Source organism: Chinchilla lanigera, unplaced genomic scaffold (assembly GCF_000276665.1).
Source record: "Chinchilla lanigera isolate Chin_1 unplaced genomic scaffold, ChiLan1.0 scaffold00004, whole genome shotgun sequence".
Taxonomy (NCBI): Eukaryota; Metazoa; Chordata; class Mammalia; order Rodentia; family Chinchillidae; genus Chinchilla; species Chinchilla lanigera.
In genome coordinates, this window is record NW_004955405.1 from 38,692,627 (window position 1) to 38,717,672 (window position 25,046).

Genomic DNA, 25,046 nt, shown 5'->3' on the forward strand with positions numbered 1-25,046 from the left:
AGCGAGGTGTTCAGCAGGCAGCAGGCAGGTGAGCCAGGAGGAGGGTGTCCCCAGGAGAGCGCACACCACGAGAGAAGCTCAAAGGTGTGCACACGTGATCAAAATACACCGTGAATGTTAGCATTGAAAACATTTACTACAGTGAAAGACACACTGCCGTGACTCCGCCCCCCCACCTGGAGCACACTCATCCTCACCCTTGCCACTTTCTGCAGCGGCTCGAGAGTCCTCGATTCTGAGCGTCTTTAAAAGATGTGACAAACAGTACAATGACTGCTGCCGCCAAGTGCCATCCCGGAGAAAGGCAGATTGTGAAAACACAACAGAGTGTCCTCCTCCACCTCATTCACGGGATCTGGCGCCGTGTGACTCCTGGCTCGTCCCCAAAGTCAAAATGACCAGGAAAGGGCAAGATTTTGAATCAGTTCAGGACATGGAGGCAGCCAGGACAGCACAGCTAAAGACACTTCAGGAAGAGGACTCCAGAGCTGCTGCAGAAAGTGACAGGAACGATGGGAGGAATGCGTTTGAAGTGAGGGGGAAGATTTTGAGGGGGACTCATCGCAGTGTTTCTTTCGGTGCAATAAACTTTTGTAAAGACTGAAACATTTACCATCACTTTTGATCACACCTTCACCATTTCTGCTGCAGACACTGCCCCCTGCTACACTCCTTAAGGTCCTCTGCCAGTCGGTGGCCTGGCAGGAGGATTGTGGTCAGTTCGAGGCCGGCCTGGGCTACAAAGTGAGCTCAAGGCCAGCCTGAACTGAGAGCAAGACCCTGTCTCAAAAAAAAAAAAAAAAAAAACAACACTGACTCAGGGAACCAGAGCTATAAGTCGTGTGCAGGGCTGTGGAGTTGTACGTCACAGAGAAGCAAGATGTCATTCCTGGACCTCTCCGTCATGCCGCTGCGCGTGATCCCCGACCATTCCCTGGTGTTCGCACGCTGGGGACTCACCCCGTCTCATCTGTTGTGAAGCAAGTTAATGGACTTGGCTAAAATCATCCTTTTCGAATGGGGGGCCAAGTTTTGCACTGGGAGAGACGTCTCCCCTGTCCTCGGAGCAGGCATTGGGCTAACACAGAACCACTCCCTCCCACTCATCCATCGCTGCTGTGCTTTCCAGTTCTGTTGGCATCAAATCGTGGCCGTAGCGAAACCTTTGGCGGGGCTGGCTCAGGCGCCAGGGGGACTGGGGTCCAGAGTGCAGCCGTTTCCAGAGAAGCTCCCGGGTGGGTGCGATGAGGGTGTGGCTGTAGCCGGTGCACCTTCCTGGCCATCTCCAGTGTCTTTGTCCTTTCTATGCCAGGGAAACTTCTTGGCAGAGAGCACTATTTTGGCTGGATGACCTCGTTTTCACGAATGGTCGGGGATCACGCGCAGCGTCACGACAGGGAGGTTCAGGAATGACATCTTGCTTCTCTGTGACGTGCAACTCCACAGACCTTCTGCACACGACTTACAGCTCTGGATCCTCCTGCCTCAGCCTCCCGAGTGCTGGGATTACAGGCCTGCGCCACCATGCCCAGCTCAGCGTTTCTTAAATTATAAAATTTAACACACACTACGTGCAAGAGTTACAGCCCAAGCTGAAGAATGTCCAGTAAATCATGACAATTTTGTGGACTTCTCCACACCCTCTGCACAGGAGGACCTCTGCGGCCAGTGTGAGGTGAGCCGGCGAACCCCGCTTCGTATAAACTCTAAACGGTCCAGGCGTAATTGTGACCTCCTGGTGGAACAGTATTTTCATACTCTCTGCAACTCGCTCTTACACTTCTCACACCGAGGGGGGCTCCCCACAGGGGCACCGCACTGCTCTGAGTGGTATTTCAGTAACGAGGATTCCTTTCCAGTTCTAACACTGAACGAGGTAAAAGTGGGACCCTGGGTCTGTTCACGTGTTCCAAAGGCTTTGTTCGTGGTCTGACGCTGACTGTGCCGCCCAGACCAGCCTTTCGTGCAGCTGTTTTCACAGCTGTTTTAAGACTGGGCTGAGCAGGGCAGGTGTGCTGGTCGTGGGCAGCGACTGAAGCTCGGGGGACGTGTGGCCTTGTGTGACCTCCCACCCCCTCTCTTCTGCACAGCTTCCTGCAGAGTAATTCATGATGCAGATACTGCGAGGGGTGAGACGTGGCCTCCGACCTGTCCACGTCCTAAGCCCCTCAACTCCAGGAGTGGCTGTTTGGAGACAGAGCCTTTCAGGAACAAACTGGGTGAAAGCGAGGCCATCCAGGCAGTGGCTCCCTATGCAAAAAGCACTGCTCCCCTGGAAGAGGAAGCGATGCCGGGACAAGTGCAGAGAGAAGGCACTGGGCGGACACAGCAAGAAGGTGGCCACCCTGGGGCCAAGGGACAGAGGTCTCGGGAGACGCCAGCCCTGCCGGCACTGCGCCCGACCTGCCGGCCGCCAGAGCTGTGGGAAAACCCCTGTCCCTGGGGTCAGCCGCAGTCACCTGCGGTATTGTGGTACAGCGGCCTCAGCAAATCTTCACACTTACAGATCCTAAGCGCAGCTCAATGATTTTTAGGAAATTTGTGGGGTTGTTACCACCTTGGCCACGATCCTGTCTCAGAGCACTTCTGTCGCCTGTGTGCAGCCAGGCCCCTCCCGAGCCGCACCCCTGCCTGCCTCCCGCCCCGCAGAGCTGCCTGTCCTGCTGTACACGTCCCAGAAGGGACTGTGCGCCACAAGTCTGTCGGGCCTGGCTTCTTCTGTTTAGCAGAGTGACCCTTCTGGGGTTTTCTCTTGTTCTGTGGTGCTAGGGTTCGAACCCAGGGCCTCACGCGCGCCAGGCGGGTGCTCCACCACCGAGCCGCCCTCCAGCCTGGCACGCAGTTTGGAAGAACCGCCCTGTCTCCACCTGCGTCACTGATTCGCCCTTGTTTGCTCGCTAGGTGGCTCCAGCCCCAAGCGTGGTGTGGATGTGTGTACAACGCGCCAGAGCATGAGCTGCCTTTGTCTCATGCAGCTATGGATCGCATCTGTCTCTTCTGTATTTTCCATATATGCGTGTATTCGCTTGATTCTTATAAAAACTAATGTAATTAAAAATAGAATAAGCACACTACCAGGGCATCTTCGTTTTGGGGTCTTGTCAGTGTGGAAGTGCGGTGCCGTGCAGTCACCCCAAGGAAGGGTGCCTCGGCGCACCCAGCCAAGAAGGTGGGGTAAGTGAAGAGTCACTCTTAAGTTGACAGTTCTGAGACGGCACTGATGGTAATGGATTAGCAGGGGGACGCAAGGAAGGGTTAATTTTCATAAGCAAAATCAGAGCCCATCAGAAATGTAAATTCTCAGCCAGGTGTGGTAGAACCCCAACACTGGGGAGGCTGAGGCAGCAGGGTCGCAAGTTCAAGTCCTGCCTGGACAATTTAATGTCTGAGTGCCTCCAAAAAAAAAAAAAAATGAGGAATGTAGCTCAGTGTGAAGGCCCTAGGTCCAATCCCCAGTATGGAAAAAAAGAAAAAGAAACAAATAAAAAGATTAAAAAATAGAAATTCTCAGGCCCTAACCCCACCTACAGTTCTTAAACTGTGGGGCAGCCGCTGGTGGCTTGAGCAACCCCTCCTCGGAAATGTCGCACACCCTAAGCTTGAGCAACCCTGATCGGCTGAGCACACATCTGCACACAGTTCTGGGGGCTGAGCGAGCTGTCGCTCTTCCCTGGTCCCCGCTCCTGAGCACCTTCCCAGGCGGCCAGGGGCCCCGTCTCTTCCTGGCCGGGGTCCCACCTCCGGACCCCTCGCCCGCTTACCTGCTCCACTCTTGGGCACAGCCCCCTTGTGCCCCTTCTTGTACAGAATCCCGCAGACGGTCACAATCAGAAGGAACAGCAGCGCCTGGTTGACTGCAATGAAAACGGAAGCAGGTCGGCGTGGAACCCACTCCCGGGAGGCGAGGGGAAGTTGAGAAAGGCCGTGTGAGCAGCCTTCCTCTAACGGAGGGTGTGGGCAGCGCTTGGACCCGGTACCCGGTTGCCAAGGACACACAGAGGAAGCCAAGAGAGACCAAACTAACCAGGCAGTCTGTCGGCGGCGCAGGCCATGCACTTAGGTATGGCAGCGCGCTGCCTCTGCGGCCCTCTCTGCGGGAATATTTTGTTTCCTGATGCCAGTATTTGCACGGTGCTTCGGATGAGCCAGTCCTGATCACGAGCACGTGTTTGTTTGTTTCTTTAGTTTAGGTTGTTGTTTTGTTTTTGTCTTTTTGAGACAGGGCCTTGCTATGTAGTCCAGGCCGGGCTTGAACTCACTTTGTAGCCCAGGCTGACCTCGAACTCCCGGTGATCTTCAGGGGTCTTGAACTCAGCTTCTGGAGGGCTGGGATTATTATAGGCATGCACCACCACGCCGGGCAAGTACATGTTTTCAGCTATAAGAGCACAGCGGCTTTTTAGTTACCTTACCCGCTGGTCAAGGACGGTATGCAGAAATCCTTGTCTCGGGTAAAAGGCTGGGAGAGATCAACACCTGGCCCCATTCTAAGGCCCGGGGGCCCTCTGGTCCATACTCAGGTGCTTGCTCTGGGGATCTACTGAGAAGTGCGGGGATTGGGACAGTGTTTCCAGGTAGGGGCCACACCACTGGCTGTGCATGAAACCACGCAGGGTGTTCATGTTTGCAGCTTTTTTTTTTTTTTTTTTTGTACCGGGAATTGAACTCATGACCTCAGGCTTGCCAGGCAAGTGCTCATGCCACCGAGCTACATGCCTGGCCCAAAAAGGAATTGTATGTTTTACATACTCTTCTCCCTCTTTTTTTTTTTTTTTTTGCGGTACTAGGGATTGAACTCAGGACCTTGTGCTTGCCAGGCAGGTGCTTGTGCCACTGAGCTAAATCCCCAGCCCCGTGTTTGCAGCTTTGAGTAACATTAAGTCAGTGTGGAAAGCCAGTTTCTGACGAACGTCCTTGGTTTCCCTTTGTGAAATCAGGCAACTCTGCCCCGAGAGTACAGCGACACTGACACAACTCGGGGACAGTGTTTTCCCTCAAACTCACAAGCTACACAGGGCTTCAGTGTCTGAAGATCTGGTTTGATCCTTTAAGAATAGGGATACAGGGCTGGGCGTGGCGGCACACACCTGTAATCCCAGCACTCGGGAGGCTGAGGCACGAGGATCGTTGTGAGTTCGAGACCACCCTGGGCTACAAAGTGAGCTCAAGGCGAGCCTGAACCGCATAGTGAGACCCTGTCTCAAAAAGACACACACAAAAAAGAATAGAGATACAGAATACTCAAACGCTGCATTAGACATGAAGGTGCATATCTGTCTAGAAGGAGACAACTAATCTTATTTGCCAAGTTTGATGGATGTATGTGACCCTCCTCACGACAGGCCCACACTTGATGGCGACAGTCAACCTGCCACGGGAATTCTCCTGAAATAAGAAGGCCAAGAGCTGCCTGGGGAAAGTGATCCGCCCGCGACAGGCGGAGATGTCGGGGGCGGGGGCTTAGCATCTTTTCTAATCGGTACTTTCCAGAACTGTGATCTTACTTTTCCGTAGCAGCGCCATGTATGTCCACGGGGGTGAGAGCCGGCACCTGCAGACTGAAGGATCACATTTTGTTTAAACGAGAATCGACCCAAAGTCACCACAAGTGCTCAGGACCACGTCTTCTCTGAAGGTCGGGAGTGTTGGGAAGTTTTCAAACCTTGGAACCGCTTACTGTTCTGAATCTAGAGTTTTGGAAAGAAAATAAATATTTCTTTATCCTTGTGGCTGAACAAACCATACAATGGGTCCCCAAGAAATACTTGTTTTGTTTTGTTTTGTTTTTTGAGGCAGAGTCTCAGGCTGACCTTGAACTCACTATGTAGCCCAGGCTGGCCTCAAGCTCAGCAATCCTCTTGCCTCAGCCTCCTGAGTGCTGGGATTAGACGGGTAAGCCATTGCACCCAGCAAGAGACACTGTTTTGCCTTCAGGGGTTTTAATTTCCAAACAGAGCCCGGGCGCTTCCAGAGGCCCTTGTGGAAACGGAACTGTCCTCACCTCCGTGAGCAGTCACCACCCTGCGGTGACTGAGATCCTCCTGGAAGCACAGTGCTGTGCTGTGGGCCGTGATGACGCCTGTCCCTGGCCTCAGGGCGCTCCCAGTACTGGGCAAACTGAGCCTCACGCATAGCAGTCACTGGATCAAGGGTCATGAAGGAAATAAAGGAGGTCTTGGGATAGGACGAATGGGGTGGAAAGTGCGCCAGGAAGAGAAATCGGGGGAGGCTTCCTGGAGGAGTGGGGGTTTTACAGCGAGGAAAAGCAGGGTGGGGGGAGAATTCCAGGTGGAAGGACCGGGGCCCTGTGACTGGAAAGAGCTTTGAGAACTCCAGGAACCCAAGAAGGCCAGGGAGGCCAGGCCACCGATGACCCAGAGAGGGCTGGCTGGAGGGGCTGGGGAGGGACGGGAACAGATCCGCCGGCGTCTGCCAGGGAGCTGGGACTCTGTCAGCTGTGACTTCATGACAGCCCCAGAGCTAAGATTTGCAAAGAAATGACCACTGGAGGGAGACCGTGGCAGGGCTGTCCCTCACCCACAGGAACCTGGCCCAGGCCAGTGGTGCAGGGGCCACTCAGGAGCCGGGAGGTCTAACAGTCGGTCCTCAACTTCTGCGGTACCCCCAGGCGCTGACGACAGGATCAGTGTGTCGGGCACCACAGGGCGTGTCCACAGGGGTGGGAGTGGGCCCTAACTTTGAGCCTCCGAATCAGAGGAGATGACAGGGCCTACGTACAAAGGCCCTGAATTCCATCCCCACTTCCAAAAAATAAAAAAATAAATCACAAATGGGAAAGAGAACAATTTCAACCCTCCCAAAGGATTCCCTTTCCGAGTAGACCCAGCACAGCACCTGCCCCTTGCCAACCACTGATCCGTTCTTGTATCACGTACAACGAGAACGTCATATAAATGGATATACAAAGCGCAATCCGCTCTTTCACTCGGCATAATGTATTTGGTATTGTGTGTATTAGTAGTTTGTAACTTTCTGTTGCTGAAAAATATTCTGTCAAATTGTGCTGTGCATACACATTTATCTAACCATGTACCCCCCAAAGGACATCTTCGTTGTTGCCAGGGCTTTACGACTATAAATAATGCTTCTACCAACACTTGTTTACAGGTTTTGTGTGATGGTAGAGATAAACACCTACACGTAGCACTACTGGCTCATTGGACAGCTGCGTATTTAACTTTCTGAGAATCGCTGGTCTCTTTTCCTAAGTAGAAACAGGTTTGAACTTTTATTCCCACCAGCGAAGGGAGAGACTATGGTCTGTGTTCTTGCCAACACTTGGTATTGCGGGTATTTTTATTTTAGCTGTTCTGATAGGTATATTGCACTGTGAATTTCTTTTTTTTTTTTTTTTTCTTTTTTGGTTTTTCTCCGGTACCGGGAACCGAACTCACGACCTTGCACTTGCCAGGCAGGCGCTTTTGCCGCTGAGCTAAATCCCCAGCCCCTGCACTGTGAATTTCATTTGCATTTCCCTAATGACTACTGATACTGAGCTTATTTTTATTTATTCATTTGCCATTTGCATATGGCGAAGTGTCTGTTTAAATCTTTTGCGTTATTTTTTGGTCAGATTTTCTTAGTTTTGAATTTGGAGAGTTATTTATATATTCTGGCCCTTTGTTGAATATGCGATTTGCAAATATTTTTACCCAGTGTGAGGCTTCTTTTCATTCTCTTAACAATGAATTTCTCAGCCCGAAAGTTTTTAATTGTGACCATGTCGTAGTAACCATTTTTTCTTTTATGGAACATGCTTTTGGTGTCACATCTAACCCAAGTAGTGGTGGACTTCTCTTACGTTTTCTTCTGGAAGTCTATCTTTTATATTTATATTTTAAGGTAATTTTGTACATAGCATGAAGTAGAGCTTAAACTTTGTTTTTTAGCCGGTGAAGATCCAGTTGTTCCACGGATGTGAGCTGTCTTTTGTTTTTTGTTTTGAGACAGGGTCTCACTATGTAACTCACTTACATAGCGCAGGCTGGCCTCGAACTCACAGTGCTCCTCCTGCCTCAGCCTCCCGAGTGCTGTGGATATGAGTTTTAAACTTAACATTTCACACCAAAAAATGCATCGCAACTTCAGAGAGTCCAAAGGCAGCTTGAGATGCGATGGAGTTTGAACCTGGAGGGTGCAGTGTACCCCAGAGAAGGGAGAGAGGGAACAGCCCCGGGCGCGGGATCCACTCCCACCCTTGGTGCGCTGAGGGTCGCAGTCTAGGTTGTGGGAGGTTGGAGTCTAGGTTGCAGAGAGACTCCACGCTGGGCCCAGGGAGCCCGGAAGCAGCCGGTCCAGCACGCAGGTTTACGGCAAGCTTCCCCACCCTTCACCCCCACCCTCGCCCTGCGCTCTGCAGTGCGTTTGTGCTCAGCAATCAGGCCGGTGAACAAACTGTGCTCCAACGCGCCTGTGCACAGCTCTGTCGTCCTCCTCACCCGGGCAACCGCGGCTCCGGGAGGCCCCGTGACGGCAGCGCAGCCGCCAGAGCCGTGGGCAGGCGGTGCCCTCCGACTCCGAAGCCCGTCAGCCTGGGCCATCCGGGAACCACGCTGGGCCGTTGCGGCCACAGCCGGGGCCGGCAAGCTGCGCCCCACTTCCCGAACCTAAGTGTTTCCAAATCTGCATGCATGAGAACTCACTTGGCTGTATCATTCTATGAATTTTAATATATGGGTACAGTGGGTTCTTTGCTGCTTTTTGTCACTGGCACGTGTAAGTGACACATAGTTGACGGGGAGCTGGAGCAGAGCCCTGAGTGCAGGAGGAATACTAAGGGCAGTAAGTCAGGTATGGAGAGGTAAGTACTGTGCGATTTCCTGCTAAAAAGGTGGAACTCACAGAACCAGAGAGAAAGGCTGGGAACAGGGAAGCGTCGTGAAAGGGTACAGACTTGCAGTTCCAGGACAGAGAAGCTATGGGGAGCTGAAGTACAACGCGAGGACGGTGGCTAATGAGGTACTGTGTACTTGAAATCTGCTCAGAGTAGATCCTACGTGTTTTTACCACCTGCGCAAAAGACAACTAAGGAAGGTGAAGATACATTCGTTTCCTTGACTGTGGCAGTTATTTCACTAGTTATTTCGATCATGTGGCTATCGAAACACCACACAGTGTGCCCTGAAGATACATAACTGTTATATGTCCATTTTGTCCATAAAGCTGAAGAACACAACAAAAATCTCACTTCAAGAACTAAAATTTACCGGGTGTGGTGGCATATGCCTGTAATCCCAGCACTCAGGAGGCTGAGGCAGGAGAATCAATGCAAGTTTGAGGCTACATAGTGACTTTAAGGCCAGCCTGCACTGCATAGTGAGACCCTGTCTAAAAAAAAAGAAAAAGAACTAAAATTCTATTCAAGTGTGCTTGGCAATCACTATTTTTTTCATTTTTGTACACCACAAATGTACACAGCCATGCCTGGCAACTTTCTATCATTTTAATTATCATTAAAATATTTATAAGAATATGGTCGATTCCTTAAAAACTACCTATGCCTGTAGAACTGGAAACGCTAAACACAGGATCTACAATTCAGAAAGAATGGTCAAAATGGTCCAGTTAGTTGCACACATCCCTGAAATAAAATACAACAGGCTGAAAACCTAAGCATCCGTTTTCCAAGAACTAGGAAATTGGATGGAATAGGGGACTTTTAGCTTTTTAGATGCTGTGTTATAACGTTACTGGCTGTAAATTTTTTTTTTTTTTTTGGTTTTGGTTTTTTTCCAGTACCAGGAATTGAACTCACGACCTTGCGCTTGCCAGGCAGGCGCTGTGCCGCTGAGCTAAATCCCCAGACCCCTGGCTGTAAAATTTTAAGTGTCAGATTCTTTATTGGATACTAGAATAGATATTTTCTTTTTTAAGACTAAGAAAAAGTAAGGGAACCCACGGCTGTTTTCTGGCAAGGAGTTTGAGATTTTTGGATCAGAGTGTACATATGAAGTCAGCCAGTGGGTAGGCTCAGCTTTCCTGCTGCCGGGACAGACACCTGCCCCCTGTAGCTCGAAGGAGAGGTCCAAGTGTCACTGTTTCAGGCCGCAGCCAGCGATTACATAGCAGGAGGACCGTGAAGGACAGGCGTGGCGGAGGGAAGTTGCTCAGCTCATGGTATCCAGGAAACAGAGAACAGCGCAGGGCCCATGAGGAAGGGACCAGGAGCTAGATGTCATCACCAGGCGCACCCCACTCCATCATTGCTGGGCTAACCCTTCAATGAACCAAGCATCCTCACAACCCACGCACCTCTCCAGGGGTCTCTTAATCCGGTTAAGTTGACAGTGTAGGTTAACTGGCACAATGCACCCCCCGTCAACCTGACTCCCAACTCTATCTCACTAAACCATATTCAGTCTCCAAACAGACACAATAACCAAGTCATAGTCCTTCCTACCATTTTACGACTATCCTATGTACATCAAAAATGCACTAATCCCTTCCCTAAAGTCTTGACAGACCAGTACTGTTCGAAAGTCCAAGTCCGAAGTCTCCTTAAGACTGAAGGCAACATTTTAGCTGTGAGCCCCTGTGAAATTCAGCAAGCACATTATAAGCTACCAAGATTCAAAGGCAGGGGATGAACATTCCATTCCAAAAGGGAGGAGCCAAGGTATAGAACAGAACAGGACCAAAGCAGGACCAAAACCCAGCAAGGCAAACATCACACCCTATAGCTGTGTGTCTGGCATCTGGGCATGTGGTGGCATGATGTAAGCTCCCAAGGGCTCAGGAAGCCCCTGCCTTGTGGCCCTGCTAGGTACAGCCCACATGGCCTCTCTCTTGGGCTGGCTCTACTTGCCACCTGCAGCTTTTCCTCAGTGGACTTCTACTTCTCAGGTGCCTCCAGCTCCTGAGGTCTCCACTGCACCTTTGGTTTTTCTTTTTTTTTTTTTTTTCTGATACTGGGAATCAAACTTACAACATTGCACTTGCCAGGCAGACACTCTGCCGCTGAGCTAAATCCCCAGCCCCTTCCACTGCAGCTCTGGCTTCCCTCATGCATCACTCTCTCAGGGGCTCTTGGCAGGGACCCAAATCCTGGCACTTTTGCCTGGCCTCTCAGCCCTTCCTTTGAAATGTGGGTAAAGTCTCCATGTCCCCATAATTCTTGCATTCTGCATAACTGCATCTCAGCATCACATGGATTATGCCAAGGGTTGCCACCTGCTGAAGCAGCAGCCAGGCCCCCTCACACCATGGCTGCAGAGGCTTCTGAGTGCCTGAAGGGCTGAGCCCAGTGAAATGAATTCTGGGGAACCAAACCACTAGGTATTCTTTCTGAAGCAGAGTTACAGGGCAGCCTCTCTTCTCAAATGGAAGATTTATGCTTTTGTACCCTTGAGCCATAAGCATCTTGCTGGTACACTCTCCTTAGTTCCCACCTCCTAAACTTCTAAAGGTGAAAGCCTCTGGGCACACAGTCTTTGATATCTTCTCTTCCTCTCTAAACTCCCTCCCGAGGAAATCTTTCATCCCCTCACAGCTTTAAACACCACTCAGACCCTGACAACACCCACATTTCTGTCCCCAGGCTGGGCCTCCCAGAGACAGTGGCCCTTAAGTCCAACCTGCTACTTGGTGTCTCCACTTGAAGGCCTCCACTTGAAGGCCTTGTCCCAGGTCCACACTGAGCTCCTGAAACCCCCCAAATATGCTCCTCCTATCCCCCTCCAGCAAGAAATGAGCTTGGTGTACCCCGGACCCCTCTCCATGTCTCACTCCCCCCATGTGGACCGACACACATCCTGCCCAGTCTCCTCTCTGAGTAAATCCAGGATTTGTCCCAGCTGCAGGGCCTCCCCCTGGCCCCATCTCCACTATCTTTCCACCATATCTGCTGCCTCCGACGGCTGGCTTCTTAGCCGAGCAGCCACCATGAGCCAGTTCTGCTAGGAGTCAGACTCGGGTTTCTCTGCTCAACACCCTCATGGCCTTCCTGTCTGCCTCAGAGGGGAGCCGAAGTCCTCAGAGAGTCCTCACCCAGGACCTCACACAGTGCCCAGGGCTCCTTGCCAAGCAGACCCCAGCTGCAGAGCCTTTCCACTGCAGTCACCTTTGTGGGAAAAGCTCTTCCGGGATATCCAGGGAATTTCTCCACCCCTTGCTTCCCTCAGGCCCTGAGCCAAAAGCCCTAACCCCAGCCAAGGTGCACATACGTCACTTCTCAGCAATCACCACCACACCGAGCACTGCCTCTGTCACCTTGGCTTATCCTCGGCTGTCCAGAAAGTACATTAGAAGCTCCATGAAGCAGAACAGTTTTTCTCTTTTGGTCATTGATTTTATTTATTTACTTATTTATTTTGAGACAAGGGCTCACTTGAACTCACTGTGTAGCCCAGACTGGCCTTGAACTTGGCTCTTTAATCCCATGGAGAAAGGGGTCTGCCAAACTTCCAGGAAGAAGGAAGAGAAGGGTCGATGGCCACATTCCAGGGACAGAAGCACAGGGGTCTCATGGGAGCCCAGAACCACTCTCAGTGAGCTTCCAGGCCGAGGGACACTTTCCTGCCAGGCTTCCCCTGTGACAGTAAAGGGCCCACCCCAGGGAGCAGCACTGGGCAGAGGAATTCCCAGGCGAGGCCCTGGGTGGGGGCAGCTGGGGCTGGTGTGGCAAGAGGGGAAGGAGCTCCAGAGGAGGCTGGTGCAGTTTAAGTTGCCCATGAAGTCTTGCATGGGGAGCTGTTCTGTCAGGTGTCAGAGAGCTGGGCTGTGGTCAGTCTGGAAAGAAAACGCTTCCAGACCTGGCTGTGGCTAATGGGCTTTGTGAGAGGCAAAAGTGGAAGGATACGTCTGAAAAATACTTAAGAAATCAGAGCCCTCGAGTGATATTTTACACTGTAACTCTCATCAGTTGGTAGGGACTTTCAGGATTGCTAGGCTGAGGCAAAACCTAAAGCATCGGGGCTGGGGATCTAGCTCAGTGGCACAGCACCTGCCTGGCAAGCACAAGGTCACGAGTTCGATTCCCGGTACTGGGAGAAAAAAAAAAAACAAAACAAAACTAAAGCATCACCTGATCCATAGAGGGGGTATGCTTTGATTGATTAATCATGTCTGCCATGGGTGCAGGTAGGGGAAGACAGGGAAAGGACCGGTGTATTAGTCACCTTCTTGTTGCTGGGACACAGTACCTGACACCCAGGACTTGAAGGAGAACAAGTTCAATGTGGCTTATGGTTTCAGGGGTGCAGTCCATGGCCAGGTAGGAACAGCACGGTGGAAAGGTGTGAGAGAGCAAAGCTGTTCAGTTCAGTTCATGGTGGCCAGGAAGCAGGGCAGAAGAAGAGCGCCAGACAGACAGGGGTGAGGGACCAAACAGAGACTCAAGGTCACATCTCCCTGACCACCCAGACACACTCATAAGTGAGCTTTACCCATGTCCTGGGCTGCTCCCAAGCCAACCAAGCTGCACATCAACGTCAACCATCACACCCAGGAATCAAACAGGAAGAAAAAGGATGGCGGCCACTGAAAGGTGCTGCGGAATGACTTCAATAGGACAAGCTGTGTACACCAGTGGAGATGTCACCAGCTCTGGCATAGGACAAGGTACCCAGTCGAAGATGCGACCACCTCCCCCAGGCTCCACCCCTTAAAGCCCCACACCCTCTCCCAGCACGGCTCCCTTGAGGACCAAGTCACCAGCACTGTGAACCTCTGGAAGACACAACACATCCAGACCCAGCACCAGGGAAGAAAGAATGAGTAACCCACCGCTGTCCACAGGGGAGGTATGAAGTAGGGTACCCATCGGGAGAAAAGTGAGGACAGCCCGGGAGCTCTGGGAGATGTCCATGGACACCATGCCATGAAGTCCTGAGTGACGCTGTCCCCCATGGCATTCTCGGGACCTTTCATGCCTAAGGTCTTGATAAAGTGATAAAGTTCCAGAGCTGCTTTTCCTGTGGGACACGTTCTTTTGAACATTCTTTGGAAAATGCTGACATGAAGAAACATTTAGAGAACCACGTTCCCTGAGAACTAGAAAAGAAAGCTATGAGGCTTTATGAACAGAGTGGGAAAAAAGAAGGAGAGGCGTTTGCTGTAATCTCAGCACTCAAGAGGCTGAGGCAGGAGGATTATGAGTTTGAGGCCAACCTGGGCAGTTTGGCAAGTTCAAGGCCAGCTGTGATCCTGTTCAAGAGAAAGGAAGAAAGAAAGAAAGAAAGAAAGGACGGAAGGAAGGAAGGAAGGAAGGAAGGAAGAAAGAAAAAGAAAAGAGAGAAGAGGAAGGGATGAGGTGAGGGAGGGAAGAAGGTGGTGGGGCCAGGGAAGGAAGCAGGTCCCAGAGCAATGCCATGTGCCATATGTTAAACACTTCAATGACCAGGTGGCTAGCAGGCAGTGGGAGAAGGCGGGCCATGACCAAGTGCAGGATGTGCGGTCACTCTTGTCATCACCACTGCCATCATCAGCATGACCAAAGCTGATTGGCTTCTATCAAGGTGATGCATTTTAGTCCCATTTTACAGATGGGGAAGTAGAGGCACATGCCATTTCATGTGCCCAGAATCAGGGTTATAAACTTCCTGCATCTGAACCTAGGGCCTGTGTGTCATCGTGGCAGGCGCAGCTGGACCACAGGGAGGACTGAAATCCACCGTATGACCCAAGGGAAACCAAGGCTCCGGAGGAAGGGGAACAGACAAAGCCATGTCCCCACACCACCTTGGGGATCCGGCTATGCAGCGCTCAGCTACAGGATGATCTCACCCCGGGCACAGCCAGATGTTGAGACAATATCGCTCTCTTTCTCCTTGTTTACTCTTGCGTTGATTGTCACTTCTTACCTTATGTCACATATCTACACACCAGACTTATCCAGTGCGTTACACTTGTTGATATGGTGAACAAAAGACATTTTCTGAAGGTTAAAAAGCAGGCTGGCGGGGTGGCGCACGCCTGTCATCCCAGAGGACTGGGAGGCTGAGGCAGGAGAATTACAGGTGTGAGCCCAGCCTGGGCAACTTAATGACTTAGTAAGATCCTGTCTAAAAGTTTTTTAGAGGAGGCCTGGAGATGTAGCTCAACACAAAGGCCCTGGGTTCAATCCCCAGTACGTAAAAAAAGCACTCCAACCCGAACGCTGCCTGACTGTACTTACAGTGGACCCCACACAGACTTGCCAGCTCTCTTCCTGGGTACAAAAACCCTCAAACCGTTTCCCAGATAGATTCCCAAAACATGGATCAGGACTGGAGGCGTCTGCGGCTCAGAAACATACCTGCATTCAATCCACGTTCTCTCAAACCGCGGGCCTCGGGCCTTAAAAGCTGGAGCAGATCATACATCGCACTATTTAGGGGAGACCCGGGGAAAAAACCCGGATCTGCCAAAGTTGTTCTGGAGGTGAAAACCTTACATCTTGGATTTGCTGCACTGGCAAAAAAGGTGCGGGGGGAGGGGAGGAATCGGAATGCGACAGACAGACAAGACAGCGGTTTCGAAGGCCAGGCTCCTGCAGGGCGGTCTGCACTTTCGGCCCTATTTGAGTCTCAGCAGACTGAAGGGCCGGCCGTTTACCTGATGCAGCGGGCAGGACCCGGGCTCCTGGGCAGGCCGGGCAGGGGCAGGGGCGTCGCTGCGGCCCCCGCGGCTTCTACGGCCCCATGGAGACGCGGCCGGGGCGAGGCAGAGGCTCCGTCCCCGCCTGCGTGGACGCGTCCTGGCTCCACTCTGCGCCGCCGAGGGAGAAGACGGCCTCCGCTTCCAGATGTGCTGGGCGGGGCCCGCTCCAGCTTCCAGATGTGCTGGGCGGGGTGGACCGGGCCTGAATCCAGAGAGGGCTGTTCCACGGGGAGAGGGCGGAAACCAGCGAAGACAAGGGGCTGGGAGGGAGAGCAAGTTTTTCGGTATGCTGGGGCCATGTGAATTTTGAAAGAGAAATTAACAATACAGTTCACGGGGATTTGAAAGCTGGAGCATGGTGGCGCACGCCTGTAATCCCGATACTCGGAGGCTGAGGCAAGAAGATCCTCATGAGTTGGAGGCCAGCCTGGGCTACAAAGTGAGTTAAGGGCAGCCTGAACTACATAGCGAGGCCTTGTCTAAAAACACCCTAAAGCAAGCAACCTTCTACAGAAACATCGTGTAAGCCAGGTAGCCATATTAAGAAAGTCACAAAGAAGGAGAAATTATTTTGATAGTATATTTAATTTTACCCAAAAATTATCATTTCAGCATGGAACCCTGAAGTATTATTGACAAAACATTCTACATTCTTTACAAAAAAAGTCTGACATCTGGTGGGTATTTTGCACACAGCGAATCTCAATTCAAGCTCTAAATTTTATCAGAAACACTTCATATCTATTTGATGCCATCAAATGCACAGCTTGAAAGGTGACTTGACATGTCAGGTTGTTTCAAATGTACTTTGCAGGGTACAGTGGAAGATCCCTGTAACCCCAGCACTTGAAGAGGCTGAGGCAGGAGGATCACAAGTTTGATTCTGTCTGGGGGACGGAGGGACACTCAGTCTCCAAATTTAAAAAAAGGACCACGGAAGTCGCTCAGTGGTAGAGCCAACAGCACCGGAAACAGAAACAACATCAAAGACTTTAAAATTTTCCAATAGCCAAATCGGGACTAGTTTTTCAGTTCAATAATTAAAATTTAGTAGAATTTTACATTCAATTTCTCCGTTGCCCTGATCACCGATTAGGTATTCCTTTGCCAGAGTTGCCTGTGGCTACTGGATCGGACAGTTCAGTTCCTAAGGGCTCAGTGGGGTTTTCTCAGACTCGCTCTTGGAAAGGGGGGAATCCGGAATTTCCTCCGCTTGCTCAGCGTGAATCCTACCAGGTATTTCATTCCCCGGGGCTTCTGCAGGAAAACTGAGCTTTGGCCCCAATTTTCAGATGAGCAAACTGAGGCTTCGAGCAAAGTCCAAGTTCCCAGAGCAAGTTGGCGACGAAGTCAGTATTGGAACTTCCTGCTGGAAGCATGTTTCTCTGTTATTATTGGCTCGTATCAATTGTACAAAAATAGCGGGTTTCATTAGGACATTTTCACATAGGCGTAGGATGTTCTTTGTAGCCAACACTTAGTCACCTCTCCTAGTCCTCCCCCTCTGACCTAGCCCCTGCCCTAACCATCTTTATGGTCCAGACTCCACCTAGGAGAGAAGGCTGCAGTCCTGGTCTTTCTGAGCCCGTCTTATTCTCTTTGTATCCAGAGTCTGAGGGATCTCCAGTTCTATCTGTTTTCCAGCAAATCATATGATTCTGTTCCTCTTTGTGATTGGATACGCCCCATGATGTACCACCTCCTCATTACCCATCCATCTGTTGGAGGGCATCTAGGCTGATTCTGTAACTTGTGAGTGCTACTGTGAATGTAAGAGAGAAGAAGATAACATGGATCTTTCAAAACTAGGATTTTAGCCAGGCATGGTGGCATGTGCTTGTAATTCCAGGACTCTGAGAGGCTGAGGCAGAAGGACTGCAAGTTCAAGCCTAGTTTAGGCAACTGAAGGATTTAGTGAGACCCTGTCTCAAAATTTAAAAGGTTGCAGCTAGGTGTGGTGGCGCATGTTTGTAATCCCAGCACTCGGGAGGCAGAGGCAGGAGGATCATTGCAAGTTCGAGACCAGCCTGGGCTACATAAGTGAGCTCAAGGCCAGCCTGAACTGCATAGCAAGACCCTGTCTCAAAAAGACAAAAAAAAAAAAAAAAAATTAAAAGGTTGCAGGTGGGACTGGGATGTAGCTTAGTGCAGAAGACTTGGGTTCGATCCTCAGTGCCACAAAAAATAAAATAAAACAAAAAAAAAAGAAAGGAAAAAGACATTTCCTGATCTAATAATAGTCTCTTTGTGTTGCTTCCCTCTCTCCCTTGTAACAAAAGCCTTTGTACACTTGAGCAGGATGAGGCAAAGAGTTAGGCAAAGACCTCCTTGTCTCCTTTGGAGGTACGTTTGAATAAACTTGCTTCCTTTTTTTTTTTTTAAATATATAGGGTCTCGCTGTGTAGCCCAGTTCAGTCTGAACTCACTCTGTAGCCCAGGCTGGCCTCGAGCTCATGGTGACCCACCTGAGTACTGGGATTACAGGTGTGCGTGACCACGGCTGGCCAGCTTTTCTGCTTTCCACCGCAGCCTGCCTCCTGTGCTCCTGGAGACCTCAGTGGACAGGTATGTGAGCAGAGCTTTGATAAGCACAAGCCTACAGGAATCTTTGTAGAATGTTGACTTTGATTCTGTCCCGGGGTGGTGTCACCGGGTCACATGGCAGCTCTATTTTTAGATTTTTGAGGAACCTCCACATTGATTTCCATAGTGGCCATGCAAATTTATACTCCCAGCAGTGTAGGAGGGATCATTTTCCCCTGAAACCTGACCAGTACCGGTTCTTTCTTGTTTTCTTGATGTCAGCCATTCTGACTGGGGGGAGATGGAATCTCAATGTAGTTTTAATTTGCATTTCCTTGATGGTGAAAGATGGTGAATATTTTTTCATATAGGTATTGACTATTCATACTTCTTCTTTAGGGAGATGTCTTTTCAGCTCATTTGCCCATCTATTGGCTAAATTACTCATTCTTTTGGGGTTACATTTTTTGGGAATCTGTTGTAGTTAGGGTTTGCAAGGAAAACAATATATTACAGGACATATCATTTATAGGATTATTTTATAATAGTCACCCAAAGAGTCATATACAAAGAGAGGGCAGGAAATCTGTCCACACACTAAAGACCCAAAGAATCCAGCTGAGGGCCTGGATCCCATGGCAATGTCCTGCACGAGTCCAGCTGAAGACCTAATGGCCTTCATGAGTCCATTTGGAGGCCCAGATCCCACGACAATGTCTCGTGCAAGTCTGTACCAAGGATCTACACTGGGAAGGCTCCAAGGTCAGTGGTGGAAGCTAGAAAGTCTGTGCCAGCAGGCTGAGGGATCTGCCCTGGAGCCAGGAAGCAATGTTCAAAATAAGAACCAGAGCTCCCCCAAAGTGAACCGTAGCCATTCTCAGCAACAAAAAGGTCCCGAGCTCCTCCAGTGATGAGAATAGCCAAGTTCGTATCAGGAAAGCCAGCGTGACAAGTTTCTCCAGGAGAACCAACAGCCCTCTAACAGCACCACTTCTTCCTCTCCAGTTCTTCTTTTATGTTGTTGGCACCAATGCTCAGGTGCGCCCTCCATACCCAGCACTGCACTGGTTCAGTCAGCTGAGTGTTACAAGTTGACCACCGTTGTCAATCCATCACAAAGTCCTTCTGTTACGGCAGAATTCGGGCTGTATTCCGCAAGAGACCAAAGAACTTGATGAGAACAGGCAAAGTTTTAATTTAGACGGGTCACCTCTCATCCCGACTTGCAAGTCAGGGAAGTGGGCGTGGACCTGCCTTTGTTCCCAGCTTATATACATTTTTTGTTTCCATGGTAACAGATTGGAATGTTGTAGCCCTGGCCACGTGTTGTTTTCCTTGTGTCACGTGACTGGGTCAAGCTCCAGTCATGAGCCCAACCACAATGATATGTACTTTCTGTACTCTGTTCTATATGTCCCCCTTTAGATAACCATACATGTCCTTTATGGTTACAATGTTTATCTAGGGCCAGGGAAGGGATGCAACAACCCAGGCAGGGTCGTAGGTGGTTATCTAGGCCCTGGTATTCTTTGTCTTTGGAGAATCATTCCAGGGCTAAGTCAGGACTGCAAAGTTAACTTTTTACAACCCCTCCGGGATGTTTCTCAAGACACATTTTGAGGCTTGCGTTAAGACTAGAATTATTCTGTCTTAAAATGATACGCTAAGAGTCGCCGGGCCGTACACTTCACATACCCTGGTGCAAGTGTTGCCGCAGTTCTACAACTGCGGGCCGTCGGGCATGGCAGAGCACTCACTCAAGCAGGTCCCCAGGGGGACGGTCAGGGTGGACTGAATCTGAGGTGATGCCTGTCCGGCCTGCTCTCCTCTAAGGTCAAGTCATCTTTGCATCTCTTCTCCACCCCCTAGGACATCTGGTCCATCGCAAAAGAGTGAAATAAACAAGTGACAACCGCAGCCGCCAACAGGGGACTCAGCGCTGGAGTAAGAAGAGTGCTGCTTTCTGGGCCCTGCTCACTACGCACAGGAGCTTTGCATGGACCCCGAGCTCTCTGGTCATTGTCTCTGCACACTTTCTCCCTGACCCCTACCGTCCCGGCCCCTGACTCCGGCTTTTTCCTCTTTATTCCAGCTGAAGGAATTCCATGTTCTGAGAGTGCAAGAGGCTTGTTGTCTATGACCCCGATTTCCAGTTCTTCCCTGGGAAAGAAATGAGGAACAAGAGAGAGCAGAGGGGTGACTCCCTGGCCGGGAGCCCCATGCTAAGCCGTGCTGATTACACGTCACTGCACCTCTCACCTTCCGTTTCCTTACCTAGCAACTGGGACGGGTCTCCAGTGAGGGTTAAAAGACATGGATCAGCCGGGTGCAGTGACCCACAGCCTTAATCCCAGGGATTTCAGAGGCTGAAACAGGAAGATCATGAGTTCGAGACTAGCCTGGGCAACTCAGCAAGACCCTACCTAAAATAAAGTAAAACAAAATTAAATTAGTTAAATTTTAAAGTGGGCTGGGAATGTAGGTCCGTGGTAGTGCTCCCCTACAGTGGGTGAAGGGTACAATCCCAAACACCAGAAAGCAATGACAATAACAAAACAGAACCATTATGGACATAAAGCTCTCAATAAGGGCCCAATAAGTGGAAATTATTATTGCTATTGTTTAAAAATAACATTTAGCTGGTGGATGCGCTACAATCCGAGCGAACTAGGAGGCTGAAGCAGGAGGATTACCATGAGTTGGAGGCCAGCCTGGGCTACATACTGAGTTCAAGGCCAACCTTAATTACAGAGCAAGACTCTGTCTCAAAATAGTAATGATAATAATAATAATAATAATATTTAATTGAAATTTAAGTATAACATTGATTTAACATTTAATTTTTCTATAAAAAATTTTAAAGGTAACTGATAAAGATTAATACATTGAAAGCATACAGCTCAATAACTTTATATAGATACACTGTGTAATGATTACCATGATCAAATGAATCAACATATCTATTACCCTAGGGGCTGGGGGTTTAGCTCAGCGGCAGAGCGCCTACCTAGCAAGCACGAGGTTGTGAGTTCCATTCCTGATACTGGAAAAAAGAAAATAAACCACATCTATTACCATTCATGTGGCACAATAGCATCCTAGAACATGCTCCTCATCTTCTTTATTTAAAAAAATAAAAGGAATTACTGTTTTGGAAAAAAAAAACAATAAAAATAATGGTACAGAATTTCAAAACCAGATAGTAGGAAATTGACAATGGTTATTATATTGCATATTGTTATCCTCAAGTAGTTGCTCAGATTACAAGATATAGGCATGCGAAATTGGTCGAACAATATAAGCACAAACTGTTCATTTCAATGTACTAATACAAATTAGTATATAATTATTTTAGGTTTCTTGTGTGTATATATATATATATATATTTTTTCTTCTTTTCTCCTTTCCCGTATCCCAGTTTCTCTTTCTTTTTGAGCAGTTACTTTCACTTTCACAATATCCTGCTATACTATTTGGATCTTATTTACTCCTTGAGTTTCTTGCACTAGGAAGACAATACCATGTTTACACATGTGGGTCCGATTTATTTCACTTATGAACATGGTCTCTAGTTGCATCCATTTACCTATAAAAGCCTCAACTTTATCCTTCTTTATAGCTGAGCAGTACTCCCATATATATATAAACACATCTTTATTATCCATTTCTTGGTTGGGCATCTGGTTGGACTTGTGGGAGGCATTGTTATGAGCTCTAGGTCTCCAGCCGGATTCATGAAGGACATTGTTGTGGGATCCAGGCCCTCAGCTGAATTCTTTGGTCTTTAGTGTGTGGACAGATTTCCTGTACTCTCTTTTTGTATATGATTCCTTTGGGTGACTATTATAAAAAATCTTATAAAATATGTGTTCTGTATTATATTGTTCCCCTTGTAAAACCCCAAGCTAAGACAGCTTCTAATCCTAGTTTTTTGAGGAATCACCACACTGATTTCCACAGTGGATGTATCAGTCTACACTCCCACCAACAGTGCAGAAGGGTTCCTTCCCCCCCACAGTCCCTCCAGCATTTGTTACTGGTTGATTTCTTGATGATAGCCATTCTTTCTGGGGTGAGATGGAATCTCAGTTTTGCATTTCTTAAATAATAATTTGGCAAAAAATGGTGTTGAACATTTTTTCATATTTTCACATTTTTAACATTTTATTTGCCATTTGTATTTCTTCATCTGAGAAGTGTGTACTCATCCCAGAGGCCCATTTTTTGATTGGGTCTTTGAATTTGAGGGACTTGACTTTTTTAAATACTTTATATGTTCTAGATAGAAATCCTTTGTCTGAGGGGCAGTTGGCTAAAAGTTTTCCCATTCTGTGGGTTTTCTTTTCACTCACTGATTCCTTTTGATGTGCAAAAGCAATTTCAATAAGATGATAGGATGAGATCCCAAATGTGGATTCTTTGAAATATTTCCCATGCACTTTGGTTTTTGTTCATGATCTCTCTGCTTATCATTATGTCTTCAAGATTTCTACGTACTTTCTCTTCTAGTAGATTCAGTATTTTTGTTTGAATATTTAGATCTTTGACCCATTTTGACTTTAGTTTAGTGCATGGTGATAAACATGGGTCTAGTTTTAGTCTTTGGCATGTGGAAAGCCAGTTTTTCCAGCACTGTTTATTAAAGAGTCTATCTTTCTTCCAGTGAACATGTTTGGCCCCTTTGTCAAAGACAAGGTGGTTAAGTGTCTTTGTATTTGTGTCTGCATCTTCTAATCTGTTCTACTGATCCTCAGGTCTGTTTTTTTGCCAGTACCATGAGGATTTTACCTAGCTTTGTAGTATAGTTTAGTAGCTTTGTAGTATAGTTTCAAGTCAGGAATTGTGATACCTCCTGCCTTGCCTTTGTTGCCCAAGATTGCCTTTGCTATTCTAGATCTCCTCTGTTTCCAAATGAATTTTAAGAATGTTTTCTCAAGATCTGTGAGGTATGCTAATGATATTTTGATTAGGATTGCATTAAATTTGTATAGCACTTTGGGGAGTATGGCCATTTTCACAGTGCTGGTTCTTGTTATTCTTCAGCAAGGAGTACCTTTCCATTTTCTGAAATCTTCTTCAATCTCTTTTTTTTTCCCAGAGTTTTGTAAGTTTCACTCTACAGATCTTTTACTTCCTTTGTTAGTATGATTCCTGATTATTTCATTATTTTGGATGCTATTGTGAAGGATGTGTTTTCCCTAATTTCTCTCTCAGTGAGTTTGCTGTTTGTGTACAGGAACGGTATTGATTTTTGAGCACTGCCTTTGCATCCAGCTACACTCCTGAATTTGCTGGTTAATTCTAGAAGTCTTTTGGTGGAGTTTTTGGGGTCTTCAAGGTAAGGTATCATGTTATCTTCAAATAATGATAATTTCAGGGGGCTGGGGATTTAGCTCAGTGGCATAGCGCCTGCCTCGCAAGCACAAGGTCGTGAGTTCGATTCCCCGTACCAGAAAAAAAAACAACAACAAAAAAAAGGAAGACTACTCATTTCAGTTGTATACTCTAGGTTTGTTTTTTGGGCTGGGGATATATCTCAGTGGCACAAGTGCATGCCTGGCAAGCACAAGGTCCTGAGTTCAATTCCCAGTACCAAAAAGCCAAACAAACAAAAAAAGATTAGATAGAATGGTAATTTCACTTCTTTCTTTTCTATCCTTATTCCTTTTATTTCTCTCTCTTGTCTAATTTCTCTAGCTAATGTATCCAGAACTACATTGAATAGGCATTGTGATAATGGACATCCTTGTCTTGCTCTTGATTTTAGAGTGAAAGCTTTCAGTTTTTGTTTATTTAGTATGATGTTGGCTTGTTGGTTTGTAATAGATGGCTTTTATCGGGGTAAAGACCATCTATTCTGATTTTCTATAGGGTTTTTTTTTATCATGAATGAGTATTACACTTTATCTAAAAGATTTTCTCCATCTATTGAGATGATCACATAATTTTTGTCTTTGGCTCTGTTGATGTGGTGTATTACATTAATTGATCTGCTTATATTGAATCATCCCTGCATTCCTGGGATGAATCTCACTTGTTCATTGTGTATAATCTTCTTAACTATTTGCTGCATTCTGTTTGCTAGTATTTTATTGAGGATTTTTAAACCTATGGTCATCAGGAAGATTGGCCTGTAGCTGTCTTTTTTGGTTGGGTCTTTCTCTGGTTTTGGTATCAGGGTAATACTTGCCTCCAGGAATGAGTTAGGAAGAGTGGCTTCCCTTTCAATTTCATTGAAAAGTTTGAGGAGTATTGATGTTAAATCTTCTCTAAATTTCTTGCAGAATTCAGCAGTGAATACATCAGGGCCTGGGCTTTTTTTTGTTGGTAAGTTTTTAATTATATTTTTTATTTCATTAACTGATATTGGGGATTTTTATATCTTCTTGATTCAGCTTTGGTAATTCATGTTTTTAGGAATCTGTCCATTTCTTCTGTGTTTTCCACCCTATGAGAGTAAAGATTTTCAAAGTAAGTATTGATACTCGGGTGAATTTCCGCAGGATCTGTAGTGATTTCACCATTTTCATTGCTCATTGCATGAATTTGAATTTTTTCTTTACTTTTTTGATAAGGTTGGCTAGGAGTTTATAAATTTTATTTATTCTTTCAAAGAACCAACTCTGCCATTCATTAATTCTTTATATTGTTTTCTTAGTCTCAATTGCATTAATTTGTGCTTTAATCTTTATAATTTCCTGTCTTCTTTGGGCTTTGGGCTTGACTTGCTCTTCTTTTTCTAGAAGCTTGAGGTGCAACATTAGGTTGTTTATTTATGCTTGTTCAGTTTTCCTGATGTGAGAATTCACTGCTATAAATTTCCCTCTCAGGACTGCTTTCATTGCATCCCACAGGTTCCAGTAAGTTGTATTTGCATTTTTGTTTGATTGTAGATATTATTTAATTTCTTCTTTAATTTCTTTTTT

General features: G+C 47.9%; 1 protein-coding gene across 7 annotated transcripts in view; it reads right to left on the reverse strand.

The window, feature by feature from the left end:
• The window catches only part of Glt8d2 (glycosyltransferase 8 domain containing 2), a 28,082-nt gene extending 12,325 nt beyond the window's left edge, over positions 1–15,757 (reverse strand). For 3 of the 7 annotated variants that reach the window (XM_005374583.2, XM_013518849.1, XM_013518860.1), the window contains exons 1-3: positions 15,553–15,755; positions 5,505–5,687; positions 3,762–3,854 (exon numbers count right to left, since the gene is read on the reverse strand). In XM_005374583.2, coding sequence (XP_005374640.1) covers positions 3,762–3,854; positions 5,505–5,523 — 112 coding nt within the window. In that variant the 5' untranslated portion in view covers positions 5,524–5,687; positions 15,553–15,755. Of the gene's footprint in view, positions 1–3,761; positions 3,855–5,504; positions 5,688–15,552 lie in introns of all 7 variants that reach the window. The other 4 variants (XM_013518862.1, XM_013518857.1, XM_013518856.1 and 1 more) reach the window with 3 other exon arrangements.
• Between the last annotated feature and the right edge of the window lie 9,289 nt (positions 15,758–25,046).